This window comes from Ochlerotatus camptorhynchus, unplaced genomic scaffold, assembly GCF_037179485.1.
Source record: "Ochlerotatus camptorhynchus isolate MF236.1 unplaced genomic scaffold, CSIRO-AGI_Acam_v1.1 ptg000379l, whole genome shotgun sequence".
Lineage (NCBI taxonomy): Eukaryota > Metazoa > Arthropoda > Insecta > Diptera > Culicidae > Ochlerotatus > Ochlerotatus camptorhynchus.
Genome location: NW_027040867.1, coordinates 2,629,963 through 2,644,878, shown reverse-complemented (window position 1 = coordinate 2,644,878; position 14,916 = coordinate 2,629,963). Strand labels below are relative to the sequence as shown.

Below are 14,916 nucleotides of genomic sequence, written 5' to 3'. Positions count from 1 at the left end.
GAGAAGTATTCTAACTATATTCTTGTGATATTGTTTAGATAATTCAGAGAAGCGTTCCAAGTGAATTTCTGAAATAATTTGTTTGTTTGTTTATTCGTCGTCAATCAAATGTAGACCAGTTGAATTCCATGAAAGTTTCGGTAGAATACGAGCGAATGATGAGGGGAACTCCAAGCGAATTATCATGAGAAATCTTCGTTGAATATGTAATGATCTTCAGAACAACTTGAAAGCTCCTAAAATATTCCTGAAGTTAATGAAGCTGCCTTGAAGTTCTTTTGTAGTTTGATAAACGAGCCTGATGCTCGCAATACTTTTCATCATTGTTTTTAACTTCTCCAAACTTTTTCGGACTTCCTAAAGTTTCCACAATTTTCCTAACAATCATGAATGTTCTCTAAAGTTTTAACAATTCACTGAATTTCTCGAAACTTTTTTAAAAGTTAATGTAATTTTACTGCTCTAAGAATATCTGTTTTTTCTTGAAGTTTATTGTTGAGCTTTTTAGTGAGATCAATATCTTTCATGAAGTTCTCGAAACTTCTCTAAAGTGTTTGCATTTCTCATGAAGCTTGTTGAACTACCCTGAATTGAATTTAACTGTTCTAAAAATGTTTAAGATTCCGTGAACTTATGTGAAAACCTCAATAATATTCTTAATTTCGCTGAAGTTCTCTGAAAATCTGGGAACTTCTTTAAATTTTCCGCTAATTTAGTGAAACTAATGGAACTGAATTCCCCTGAAATTCCCCTTGTTTTTTTAACTTTACAAAACTTATTTGAAATGCTCCCGAAATGTCCATATAAGTTCCTGCAGTTTTCAGATCTTCCCTTAAGTTCCATAGACTTTTATGAAGTTCTCGAAATGTTTCTTAAGATCTCTGTACTTCTGTAAGTTTTCGAAGTTGCTATGAAATTTCAGGAACTTCTTTAAAATCCCGCAACGAAATAATTAATATAGTTCTACGATTTGCACTGAAATTCTCAAGATTTGTCGATTTTCGAAACTAATTTATAGCTTGTTCAATAGTTTAGAATTACCTGATGTTTTTAAAACTCCCCAAAATATTTCTTGATTTCCTTAAAATTCTCTAGACTGTCCTGAATATCTTAGTATTTTTAAAAGAACCCACAATTTTACTGCAATTGATTGAATTGTTCTCAAGTTATACAATTACTCTCACATTTTTCGGGTGTTCATATAATGTTTAATGCGTTACAGAAATTTTCTCTGAGCAAACCAAAGTTCGGAAATTCCCGGAAATTTTCTCGTATAGCTTCCATGATGCCAACGGTAGTGCGTCCCAGTAAACAAACAGAAGTTGATTCATCATAATGGTGTACGCCGCCACTCTTCGGCAGGGCTAGATCAGAGGATCTGGATGCTTTCGGTGTATTTTCTGTGGTTTGTCTCGGCTTCTGGCATGGTGGCATACATACGATGGCACTCTGGAAACCAAGAATTTTTAAGGCAGAGAAGTTGTTGCTTGCTGATTGTACCTGCCTACAGTTGGAGTTTAGGGGTTTCCAAAAGGCTGGTGGAAAGTGTGCGTCCGAGTGTCGAGTTGAATAAAGCAGGTTGTGCTATTATCGGAAATGATCGACTGTAAGCATAATACATTTCAGGAAAAGAAATTTTTTTAAATATCGTCCTTCTTGCCTGAGATAGGGTTTTGGACGACCCCTTCTTCACATCCAAACACATGACAGGGACGGCTGGAGGTCGCTGGCAGAAATAACTCGACTGTGATGGATGAATTAGGGGCTTCCATAACACATATGATAGGCGTGCGTCCCGATGTACACACAGTTCGAAAAAGTTTTGTAAATTTATGTTACAAAGATGCACATCAATGGAGCGTCATCATCATACAAGTTTACGTTTTTGATCATGTAAAGTTATGAGACATTTCATGAAATATTCCAAACATTGTATGCAACAATTCATATTTGTAAGCAACATTTCTTACAAGTGACTAGTTTACGTGAAAAGGAAGTTTAGATACATGAATGTTTGCATGCATGGATGTTTACATCTCCAGTATAATTCAGCATTATTTTCTGTGCACCTTAGGTCAATAATGAAGGAGTTCATTGTTGAAGTTCGACTAGATGTGATAATCATTTCAGGGACAGAATTATTCAGAAAGCGAACATACTTGCCTGCGGTTGTATTCTGGAAGACACCCTTTTCGGGCTCATACACAGGACCGGTACGACTGCAGGTCGATGGCGGGATGGTCTCGACTGTTATTAGGATATCAGGAGCTTCCAAAATGCTAGTCAGCGCCCCGGTATTCGGTTGATAAAATTGCAGTGTTGAGGTTCAAGTTCTTGACCCGGCAATATCACTCCATCATAGATGAATGATGTCTGGAATTGGCGGACTTCGGAGTTGTTTGCGGTATGTTCATTTGTAACAGTCCTTGAGGCTTCCAAAAAATTTCGACTCCGCGGGAAGTAAAGCCGTTGGTCCCCGGTTCATGAGTTGATGGGTCGATAGGTAGGGTCCAGGTGTGGGAGATGCCTCCCTGGGGTCGGTAGCATTGGTGCTCAGCACGGAAAACAAGATCGACGGAAAACAAATCAAGGAAAAAAAACTTTTGACCCTAAAGGATGCAATATGCAGTAATAAGTCCAAAATTCATTATTCTCAATGGAACTGAGAAGATAAATGCAAACAACTTTCAATGAGGGGGAAGTTCCTACAAAAAATCATGATAATTCCTTCATATTTCTGTTTTGATTTCCAAGACAAAACTAAGATGAACGGAGGTGAACCAGCCTCAGGCTGAAAGCCTCCATAATAAAGAAAACCTAACTTAACTTAACTAAGATGAACTCCTAGGAAATTCTTAGTAATATTCAAAGGATTATTCCAAATAGTGACTTTTAAAAGGAATTATTAGAAATAAAGGGAAACCTCGCAAGAACTATTAAGAATACTAAGATAATTGTAGATTGAATTCTAAGAATTTTGTAGAGGTATACAGAGAAATTTAAGACTGTTGAAAAATTTCAATGGAGCGCCAGAGGAAATTATAACATTAATCAATGACATCAAAAGAAAAGCAAATCTGAAGGCATCTTGGGATGATTCTAAGGAAATACTTAAAAAATTACAAAGATTTCCAATGAAAATTTATCTTCTGAAAATGTAGAAATTATCTGCATAGGTTATTCAGACCTTTGATAATTTGCTCAGTCTTTGGGCATTGAAATTCAAGATTCAAGATTAGGTAAATAACTTTCAAACTTCTGAGCCTTCGAACAGTTGTTAACATCTCATGCTTACAACATAATTAAGATTCCGGTCTAGGAAAACTCTTCAAATGGGATAGTCTGAGTCACACGGGACGAGTTGGAGTTGGACACAGAACTTCAAAAAATATATGATGCTAAGGACTTTTTAAGATTCTTTATTCCCGACTAAGGAAAATTAAGTCGAAAAGTTAAGTGTTTCGCCTCTGAAAAGCACAACTCAGTTTCCATACACAGGTAGAGCGAAACAGAGGAAAAAAGTACACATATTTGATGTGATTTTTTAAAGGCAAATTCATGACTCTCAAAAAGTGACTTAGGTGACTAAATTTTAAGAAATAGTGACTTTAATGACATTATGGAGTAAAAAGTGACTTTTTAGTGACTGTCTTGAAAATAGTGACCTAGCCACTTAAAAGTGACCTGCTACCAGCCCTGTAATCAAGTAGTGAGCCAATTTTAACTCGTTTGTTTCCACCGGTTGATATTACGCTCAAGATAACAAAACAAACGATAGTAAGTAATGGGACTCGACTCAAAATGTAGTCGCATATTAGTCCCATCTGATTTCATTCCACATATCCTAACGAAAGACCGATGCTATCAATGTATTCAAGTTACCAACGATAAACTTATCTGGCAATGAAACTATTTTGGCCATAAGGGGCTGTTCATTAACAACGTAGACAGTTTTTTTGGGATTCTTGCCCCCCCCCCCTCTCCCCTGCGTAGACAAATTTTAAAATTTTTATGGGCCGTGGATAATTAACAAGCCCCTAAGCACTAGATGCAGCTGAAAAACAGCAAATAAATATCTTTAATTTTCTCCATACGAAGATTTTTCAAATGGGATGTTCATGTATTTTATTACTCAGGGTGCTTTCGTTTTGGTTGTTTTAACGGTTACAGTGAAAAAATTGACAGGTAAAGTGACAAACATTCCTCAGTAACTATCAAACTGCTCTCAATAAAAACAAAATAAAAATTTGAGTGAGATAAAAAATCGCAAAATTGTCCTAGCGTGTTCGAAACGTACAGCAAAGTGAAAACAATATTTTACACTAATCGTAAACTGAAATCAAATTACGATTTCAATTTGATGATGAAATCAAAATTGGTTTTCATTATGCTTTTATCTATAACCAACATTATTTTTTATTTAGGGTAAATGACGGCTTCGGCACCCATTGACTGTTTTCAACAACTTCAATCTGATTACATTTTTACGACTGAGCAGTCTGATTTTTGTCTGATTTTTCTTTAAATGAAATATACGCACTACAAAACGTGGTTGATTTCGAGTTTCCGATAATAGTTCGAATGGAAAGAATGCCGAAGAAAAAGAGACTGCCGACAATAGTCACACTCACGTGAGAAGTTTCAAATAGTTTTGAACAATCGATCGATTGCAATGGATAGAGAAGCAAGCAGCTGATAAATTTAAACAAGCAAACACGTCATACGTGTACGTGTCGCTGAAAAATGCTAATAGAAGCGCGGACGCTGCTTAGATTGACGAGAATACGTAAATTCACTGACATTTTTAGCCGTAGGCTAGTTTATCTCACGAGTCAAGAACCAACACTAAATACACAAAGCTCACCAACAACTAAACATAATCCAGGCATCTTACAGGAAACGAATCGATTTATTTTCTAATAGTCAACTGTAAAAAAAAGTGCTGGAATAATCTGTGTTATCATTTCAATCACACATTGATTCTTATTATGAATGAATTTCATGAATCTCATGTACAATGATAACTAAAAGATGCTAAATCGAATGGAATATTCCATAAAATAGTCAGGAATATAAATCAGAACGGCAGATAATTCTTATAAAATGGGTCATTCTGACTAATTAGCACAATTTCTAATGGGGTCTCAAAGATTGATAAAGAAGATTCAATAAACCGCTTACCAACAACCAAACGGACCTTCCTCAACTCGTTTACACGCTTTATTCCGGATCTGCAGACAAATATCACCGAAACGATCGCCAGCCACAGTTTATTGATTGATAAAAACAAAACCCAAGCAAACCCGCAAACGCCGCACCGATGCATAATTCACCAAGAAAGTACATAAGTCAAAATTAAATATTCAATAAATAACGCATAAAATATACAAAACAACCCGCACGTTCGAGACATTATATTCCGGTGTGTGGTGGACAACGGCGTCATCGTGTTCGGGATGGCTTAGCCTAAAAGCTTTAGCCTTGAACTCGCACGGCCGTCGATTTTGGCGTAGACAGAGCCATTTATGTACTGTAGTACCCGACTTCTACTAAATGCGGAGGAGCGGGTTGCGAAAATTCCGCACCGCTTCCAAAATCGGCCCCAGCAGCGAGTGATTTGCGATGAAGAGTCCGTTCATCACGAATTCTAGTTTACATACGAGCCATCATTCCGGGGCAAGAAACCGCACCACTTCAACTCACACTTTCCGGAGTAGCTGCCATTCGTCATCGAAACCTGAACCCGGAGCGTATGTATGAGTTTGCCTGTGGTATGAAATTGCATTTTAAGCAACCAAAGTGGTGGCCCTCGTACGTATAAAAGTGATGTTTCTTTATGCGACACAGGTTGAAAGTATACCTACATGTTGTTCTGTCAGCATCACCACACCAGCACACCATCACAGCATGAATCTATGCTATATGGGTATGTATGCTGTGTTTGTTGTATTGAGCGAGTATGCCGTGTAGAGAATTAAGAACTACCAACACATCCACAGCTCAACACCGAAAAGCTGTTGCATAGTAAAAGACCATGTGGCATTTTCTCATCGAATGTTTGTGTGCGCGCAAGGAGTCGGAAAGGGAGATCCAATAGCCCGGGTGCAACATAGATCGTACTCGCTCACACCACTTACCTTATGAGATCCGGAAGGCGTTCCACAACCTTTGGGTGTGTCTGCTTGAGTGAGTTTGTCGGCGACAGTGCAACGGTGCAGGCCAGTATTAGCTCGGTGGATAGCTCGACTGGGTACAAAGGACACTTCTCCTCTGGTGTCTGTCGGAAAGAAACAAAAGAATATACGTTAATAACTCAGCATAAAAGTTAGATCAAATAAAAATTCTCCCGAAAGCCGACCAGAGATATCTTTATAGCAGGAGGTTTTAGGACAGACAACAAATCTGCGCTCCCAGACTGGGCCGAACCGATTGCTAGACGGGCTGAAACGTGCTAGGGCATAAATATGCCCATGCTGTCACCACTCTTCCGTCAAGCCCGTTTTCTCCACGTAGATTAAGAAACGAATTCAGTCTCCGGTGCTCCGTCGCAAATCGTCGGCGCGTGTCCTTTCCCTGGTATTGATTTTCGATTTGTGGACTAGGTATTTATGCCGGAAGGTTTGTGCTCCTTCTAAAAATGTAGCGACGAGGGCCACCCTGAAACAATGATGGTGGTGGCTCTACTCAGTCCCCTTAGCCCCACTTGTCAGCACTTATCACTGTTGCGCTCTGCTGTACATAATCTTATGTCACGTCTATGTATACAAGCGTTGGATGGTATATAAAAGCCTTTTCCGGGGAAAACTCGAATCCGGAACATAAGTAGAAAAACTGAAATGAAGCAACGAACAACCGGCATATGTACGACACTTCTTCCAACCGCAATTCACGCACAGGCGGTACCCATATATCTACTTGAATGCGACAACTTTAAGCTCGGCTATTGTCATGTTAAAGAGGTATTTTCCGGTAGGTACGGAGATTTGCTGCCTTCGTATCGGGGAGTTGTATTTTTTTATATAAAAGGTCCCTGGTGTTTCATTTAAAGTTGTTCAGTACATTTCAAGTGAGGTTCCTTATTGAGCATTACATGCTTTTTAAAAAGTCTGTAAACTTCAAGGATTCAGCCAATCTTGTTGTAATGGTTGGTCTAAATGTAAAGGGCATAAATGGTTTCTAAAAGACTCGTTTATGTTTTTTAATATTTATTTTAAAAAAAATAGTATACGTAACTGTAAATTATCGATTTAATTAGCAAATAAGCGAAAAATATGATTTCGACTAACACAGAAATGTGAGGAATTACAATGAAAACAAAACACCATAATATCGGAGAGACTATCAATACATAACAATATTGAGATCCGGAACAGCAAACTTAGGCAAAACCAGTCAAGCGAAGAAGCCTAGAAAAAGCATTTTTAGAATAATTCTACTCTTAGAACTGGCGTTGCGTTTTTTTTTTTTTTAGGGAACCGGTTTTATCAAGTCGGAGGCGGCAAGTTCGATTCCCGGTCCGGTCTAGGAAATCTTGTATTGGTTGGCAAAGAAAGCTCTCAATTTAACTGTGGAAGTGCATCTAGAACACTAGGTTAAGATCAATCGAAAGGTCGTGTAACTGCATCAAAAGCCAAGCCAATTTTCATTGATCCATTAGGTTCCAAAAATGTTCAACGAAATTTAGGAAACTTACTAATGTTAGTCATGGCAAAACAACTTTAGAAAGCAAAGTGCACCTGACATCACAATTCGTTATGTTGCAGAACTATGATAGATAAGTGACTTTCAACTAAAACTTATTTAAGTTAACTTAAATTCAGAGCTCAATTAAAAAAATATAAAATAGCAAACGTTGTGATTAAATAAATGGAAGGTCACTTTGATTGTGTTAATGTAGCATATAACAACCACAGACAAACAGACATAACACATTTAATATTTCTCACTGTAAAACATTACCGCCATCTGTTGAGTACACTGTGGTGGGTAGTACGCTGAACAGATGGCAGTAGTGTGTAAACGACAAACGCTATGGAATTGACTATGCGCGCCACAGTTGGCGGTACTAGAAACTACGATACTTTTAAATAGACCGTTAAATGCTTGTTCGATGAACAACTTGCGCGTGTTAAGTCTGTTTGTCTGTGTAACAACCAACATATAGTTCTTCATAGTTGGAGTTGCTATTTATGCCAAAGAATCAGTTCAATTCAACCTTCGTACCAACGAAGTTATTGATGGCAACTGGTTCTTGGGCATTACAGTTGTACGTGACATGAAGATGAGTAATTATGGTGTTTTGTATCATTCTCCCAGTTCTAGTGACCAGCGTTTTGTTGAAGTTTTAGAGAACTGGCTCGAGACATTCCTTGATTCTAGTAAATTAAACATATTAGCTGGTGATTTTAATATTAATTGGCGTGATAATTATAATTCGAATCATTTGAAGCGTTTAGCTGAGTTTTTTAATTTAAAGCAAACGGTAAATGAGTATACGCGTATTTCCAGGCACAGTAGAACCACAGACAAACAGACGTAACTCTTCATTGTGTATCTTCGTTCACGCATTTAACGATTGATTTGAATATTATCAGTTTCGCGAACTACTCGCCGCAGCGCTAACATCGGATCACTTTGACGTTTCTATACATTCTATAGAACTTTCATGCAATATTGTTTGCGAGTTAGGGAGCAAGCTTTTTTTCTGCGAGAAGCCTGAGAGATGTCGTTACTGAGGTCCTATGTTTTGAGATACTATGTTTTCAAGAAAAACTTTTTCAAAGAGTTACGTCTGTTTGTCTGTGGTAGAACTTTAATTGACCACGTTTATTCCAATTTTGATTCCATTTGTTCAGTTACGGATACTGATTTGAGAATAACCGATCATGAGACTTTAGTGATTAATGTCTTAGACCATGTTAACGATAACGATAATTTTGTAAAATTGAAGTGCTGGAGGAAATATTCGATGCAAGCTGTTTCGAATCTTGTTGAGAGAAGCGTGGATTTTCCATTCGCGGGCGGTAACTTAGATTAATCTACAGCTGTTCTTAAAAATGCTTTGAAAACGTGTACCAATTAACTAGTTGAGCAAAAGTTTGTTTCGTTGAAAAACTCGAACAGCTGGTACAATTGGATCTATTGCGTCTTAAACGGAATCAAATAATGACAATCATAGGACTAGGTACACAATCGCGCGTAATCGATAAAGAAAACTCGTTGTGAATATGTACAAAGGAAGATTGATCAGCATCAAAACAACAGCAAAGAGTTATGGATAATTTTGAAATCTTTATTAAAACCAAGTATGTAATTGCAAACCGCGGTCCATAACTTTTTAGTAATTGCAGCTAAGTTTAATAATTATTTTGTAGACAGTATTTCATTGATCAATCAATCCATTGAATTGGTCGATGATCCTGACGAAATAAAACAGCCAGTTAATAGTAGTTGTAGATTTAAAGGATTTCACCCAATTACATTAGATGAACTTAGAGTTATTTGTTTTTCATTAGGAAAATCGGCTGGAGTAGATAATGTTAATGCTAGAGTTATTCAAGATTGCTTTCATGTCATTGGCCACATCTTGCTGGACCTTATTAATCAATCATTGCAAACTGGACATGTGCCACAAATTTGGAAGGAATCCTTAGTGGTCCCTATTCAAACAGTTGCTGGAACGATTAAAGCCGAAGAGTTTCGTCCCATCAGCATGTTGCACACATTAGAGAAAATTTTAGAACTTGTTGTTGAAGGCCAGCTGTTTGAGTATTTAAATAGTAATAGTTTGTTGATACCAGAACAATCGGGATATCGGGAAGGTCATTCTTGTGGAACCGCGTTGAATTTGGTATTATCGAAGTGGAAAAATAACTTGGAGCGCAAAGATACGATTGTTGCTGTTTTTTTTTTTATCTAAAATGCACTTTTGAAACAATTTCGAGGCCTTTATTTTTAAGATCAATCAAGCGCTTGTCTGACAGAACTCAACGGACTGTTTTTAATGATTCTGTTTCCAGTCCCGGTGGGAATAACCTTGGAGTGCCCCAGGGAAGTGTATTAGGGCCCCTGTTATTTATTATGTATATTAATGACTTGCGACGTGTTTTACGATTTTGCGACATTAATCTTTTTGCAGATGATACTGTGTTATTCATTGCAGCTAAGGATTTAGATGATGCCGTTTTACACTTGAATGAAAATTTGCGTTCTATAAGTAGATGGTTGAAGTATAAGCAGTTGAAATTGAATACAAGTAAAACTAAATTTATGGTAATTTCGCGAAATCGAGTAAATGAGAACATTTCTGTTGTAATTGATGGTGAGACTATTGATCGCGTTCGGAAGATTAAATATCTTGGGGTGATTATTGATGACACACTTAAGTTCAACTCTCACATTGACAATGTCATCAAGAAAATTGCCAAGAAGTATGGAATTCTATGTCGACTGAAAAACAATTTAACTATTGCCAGTAAAATACAGCTATACGAATCAATCATCTCTCCTCATCTTGACTTTTGCCCTTCCATTTTATTTCTGGCCAATGCAACACAAATATCGAGATTACAGCGCTTGCAGAATAAAATAATGCGTTTGATTTTGAGATGCAATAGATTCACTTCCTCAACTGTGATGCTAGACGCCTTACAATGGTTGTCGGTGAAGCAAAGAATTGTATATTTGACTATGGTGTTCATTTTTAAAGTAGTTAACGGTTTGCTGCCTCGATATTTGTGTGATCGAATTGAAAGAGGAAGTGACTGTCATAGATATAATATTATTATTATTTATTATTATTTAACTTTATTAGGGAGGCTTTCAGCCTTGGGCTGGTTCGCCTCCAATAGATATAATACTAGAAACGCGGCTGAAATAAGAACACTACATTTCTTGACTTGAGCTTACCAAAATTCATTAAGCATGTTTTCAATTCGATGCCTAGACATATCAAACGTTCAGCAACACTTACAGAATTGAAAAGACACTGCATTTCACACGTTAAAACTGTCTTTTGAACAGTTATCCAGTGATTTTTTTTATGAATTGACAAATTATGTATCTTGACGAAGTTATCTCTAACGGATTATTTTATATGGATAGCTGTCATAACGACTTTTTAATAATTATTGTAGCACTGCAAAAACTATTTTTGTTCGCCACGATTAATATTTGATTTAATTGGAAGATTAATTGAAAAAAAGTAGTCTACAAAGGTTTGAGCCTAGCGCGCGTACTACGGATATAGAGGACTGAATTTAACATTTGATAAAAAAATGCAATTTTGAAGCTTATTTGGAAGATACCTTGAGTTAGTAGTAAGTGTTCATGAGCATTCCTGACATTGCTGAAAATTATGATAGCATCAGATTGCGGGGTTGCTAGTGTAATAGGACGCTTTGTTGATTATGTATTAACTCTTGATCGCTTGTAATACTTATGAATATTTTAGGTGGACAAAAAGGCGAACTAAGCAGTGGATGCCTGAGCTTTTCCACATTTATATCGCTGTGAAGCAACTGTAAACTCTAGAGGGAATTTCTATCTGTAACCAGTTCGTTTTGTTTGCTAACCTGGTTAAAATGTCACATTTAGTTATCTTAAAGATAAATCGTCCAGTTCAAACGTTTGTAGGGGTAAGCGGTGAGACCATCATCATCATTATAGTTCTGTTAGAGTACGGCAGTGTCAAAATTGTATATAAAGGGTGTCCACGATGAAATTGCCACACTATGAAATTGCTCTAACTTTTTAACCGTTGGGTAGAATTTAATGAAAATTTGGGTGGATTTAGTTCATAGTGCATTATTTACATCCTGCAAGTTTTAAAGTCCTGTGATCAAAACTCGCGGAAATGGAGTCGAAAGAACAGCTCGTGCGTGATAAAATCTTGCGCATTCATCACGAGAACAAGGATCTCTCGCATCGTTCCATCGCTAAAACGTTGGGAATCGCGAATTCCACGGTGTCGCGAGTGATTAAGCGGTTCGAGGAACGGTTGACCACCGATCGGAAGCCCAGAAGTGAAGGAAAAAGTATTCCGTACAACACCAAAAATCACAACCGCGTAGTTGGGGCCTTCAACCGAAATCCGAACGCCTCCGTTAGGGATGTGGCTAAGAAGCTGCACCTAAGCCGAAGTTTTGTCCAGAAGGCCAAAACTAAGGCTGGGCTTCGAACGTTCAAGGTACAAAAGGCCCCTAATCGCGACGAGAAGCAGAACAAGTCCGCCAAAACCCTTGCCAGGAAGTTGTACCTCAACATGCTAACGAAAGTTGAATGCTGCATCATGGACGACGAAACATATGTGAAGGCCGACTTCAAACAGATCCCCGGCAACCTGTTTTTCACGGCCAAGGATAAGTTCAGCGTTCCGGAGCATGTCCGCACTCAGAAGATGTCCAAATTTGCGAAGAAATTCCTGGTTTGGCAAGCCATCTGCACGTGCGGGAAGCGGAGTGCACCTTTCGTGACCCAGGACACGATGAACGGACAGGTGTACATAAAAGAGTGCCTCCAGAAGCGGCTGCTTCCTCTCCTGAAGGCCCACAACGTCCCAACAATCTTCTGGCCGGATTTAGCCTCATGCCACTACTCCAAGGACGTGCTGAAGTGGTATGCGGACAATAAGGTCAATTTCGTGCCGAAAATGTTCAACCCTCCCAACACTCCGGAGCTCCGCCCCATCGAGAAGTACTGGGCGATTATGAAGCAGCACCTTCTTAAACGACCTAAGGTAGTGAAGACAGTCGAGGAACTGAAGAAAGTATGGGTTTACATGCAAAAAACGGTTGATTCACAGGTTGTGCAGAATCTTATGGCCGGGGTTAAGGCCAAGGTGCGGGCATTTGCGTATGGACTGTAAATAAAATACGAGTAAAATGGTAAAATGAAGTTTAATAGTTATTTCTCAATCCCTGAAAATTTGATGGCAATCGGATGAAAACTCGAATTTTGCGAATCAATTTTGTGTGTGGCAATTTCATCGTGGACACCCTTTAGACAGTTGAAAGCGAGCAAAGGTCAATTTTAAGGAAGGTACGAATTGGATTGATTATCTTCTTTACCAAACTCCCCGTTGGGGAGGGATAGTGAAAAGTATCTTGTACGAAAATTTAAAAAAAAAATCCCTGAGAATTCCAAGTTTTTCCAGGATAGATAAAATTACCGGAGGATTCGCGGTTTTCCAGGCTCTCCCTCAATTTAAATTGAATTTTTCTACGATTTTGCTTTGAATTCACCTTTGGATAACCTTGGAATTATCCCATAACTGCATTGAACACTCTGCAGAATACTTTTGGAATGTTTCAAAATATAACTCCCTTGGACTACTCTTGGAAGTTGCTTTGAAGTTATCCTTCAAATTCACTTTGGATTCGTCTCACAAGTCCCACCAAATTTTCCTAAAAATCAATTTGGAATTCTAGTCAGAACTCCCTAGGAATTCTCACCTTCCATTTTTTATTTTCAAAATTTCTTGGATTGGTTTTTGAATCTGACATCTTCATTTTCATTGAGTCTCAGAACCATAAACATTCCAAAATTACGAGTCTTCTGTCTAAGTAAAGGATCTCATAAAATTAATATCTTCTAATCCAACATCTCGTAAAACATTTAATGTTTCAGAATCTAAAACAGAAAATTCCAAGTTACGGAATCTTGTACATTTTCTTGAGTTCTAGAATCTACCCCGAAAATTAGTTCATGGAAGTATCTAAGCTCGAAAAATCTTCATAATTCTGTAATCCGGATTTTTATAATTCTGATAAAAGTTTTTTTTTCCAGAATATGGTAAATTTGTTGCCGTTTTGAAAAAAACTAAAGATTCAACAAATTAAAAATAATCGTTCTTGAGCAAGGAGGGAGAATTCGACATTAATACATACTATTTGAACTTATGATTGCAAGCATCAACATTTCAAATTCAGCAAGTAAGCGAGAGAAGTTAATCGGTTTTCAATCGACGAATTGAGACAAGATCTATCCAAGAATATTAACGGAGTAAGAACTCTCTAGCAGCAGTTTCTAAATATCGTTGGTAAAATTAACTCATCCGGCCATTTTACCGAACCACGTATGTATGATTAGGCAGATAATCCGCGTCAGTAGCAATCGATGTCAATTGACCGGTTCACTCATAATACTCTAAATGGACGATTCAATCTAGCAGCGCCACGTTAATCGTCATCAGCAATTTATTACTTGAACCTCTTGAACCCTCCGGTTGAAGTAGGAAGAAAAGAAAACGACCTCCGGCAAATGTGCAGCACCAGGCAAATCAACAAGTCATCACCATTACGAAACGACCGCAGACTTTACGACCTTGAAGCAATCAATCAAGCACCCAATCCATCTTACTTAAATCCGACTGCAAGAGACAGAGGGCGAGAGTGAGAGGGAACGACGTTTTTACGATACTCCAACCGCATAAAAGCGATGTCCAATCTAGACAATTCTTTTAATCTGCACATGAATCCATTAGGACTGGAGTAGGAGGTTGGCCTGGCGGTTTATGCCTACCATCAGGCTGGTCAGAACGCCACGGTACTCCAAGACACCGCAAGGATGGGATGCAAAAAATAAAGCAAAATGCATCGAATTACGACGTGTTTATGAAGGTAGTTGAGGTTCTTCCAGCGGGCAGCAATCTGTTTTATGACCGAAAAGTAACATCCTGTGCGCAAGGTGCCATGGCATAGCATTATCGTGGGGGTAAACTTTTCCCAAGAAAAGTAAAAAGTGCCCTACCATGCTGCCGAACCAGTCGATTCACTCAAGTGTCCGCCCAATTGCGCGAACGCTATAACTGAAGCGTAGGCATTAAACGGCGGCTCGTTTTACGATTGTTTTACATTAGTGTAAAACGTCCAGAAACGGGGAAAAATGCGTCCCGGCCAGGTGACGAGGAAGGTGAAT

The 14,916-nt window shown here is 38.2% G+C and overlaps 1 protein-coding gene across 1 annotated transcript in view; it reads right to left on the bottom strand.

The window, feature by feature from the left end:
- ssp3 (short spindle 3) overlaps positions 1-14,916 on the bottom strand; it is a 169,674-nt gene that overhangs the window by 92,777 nt on the left and 61,981 nt on the right. The window contains exon 8 of the mRNA XM_065232867.1: positions 6,138-6,277. Coding sequence (XP_065088939.1) covers positions 6,138-6,277 — 140 coding nt within the window. The remainder of the gene's footprint in view (positions 1-6,137; positions 6,278-14,916) is intronic.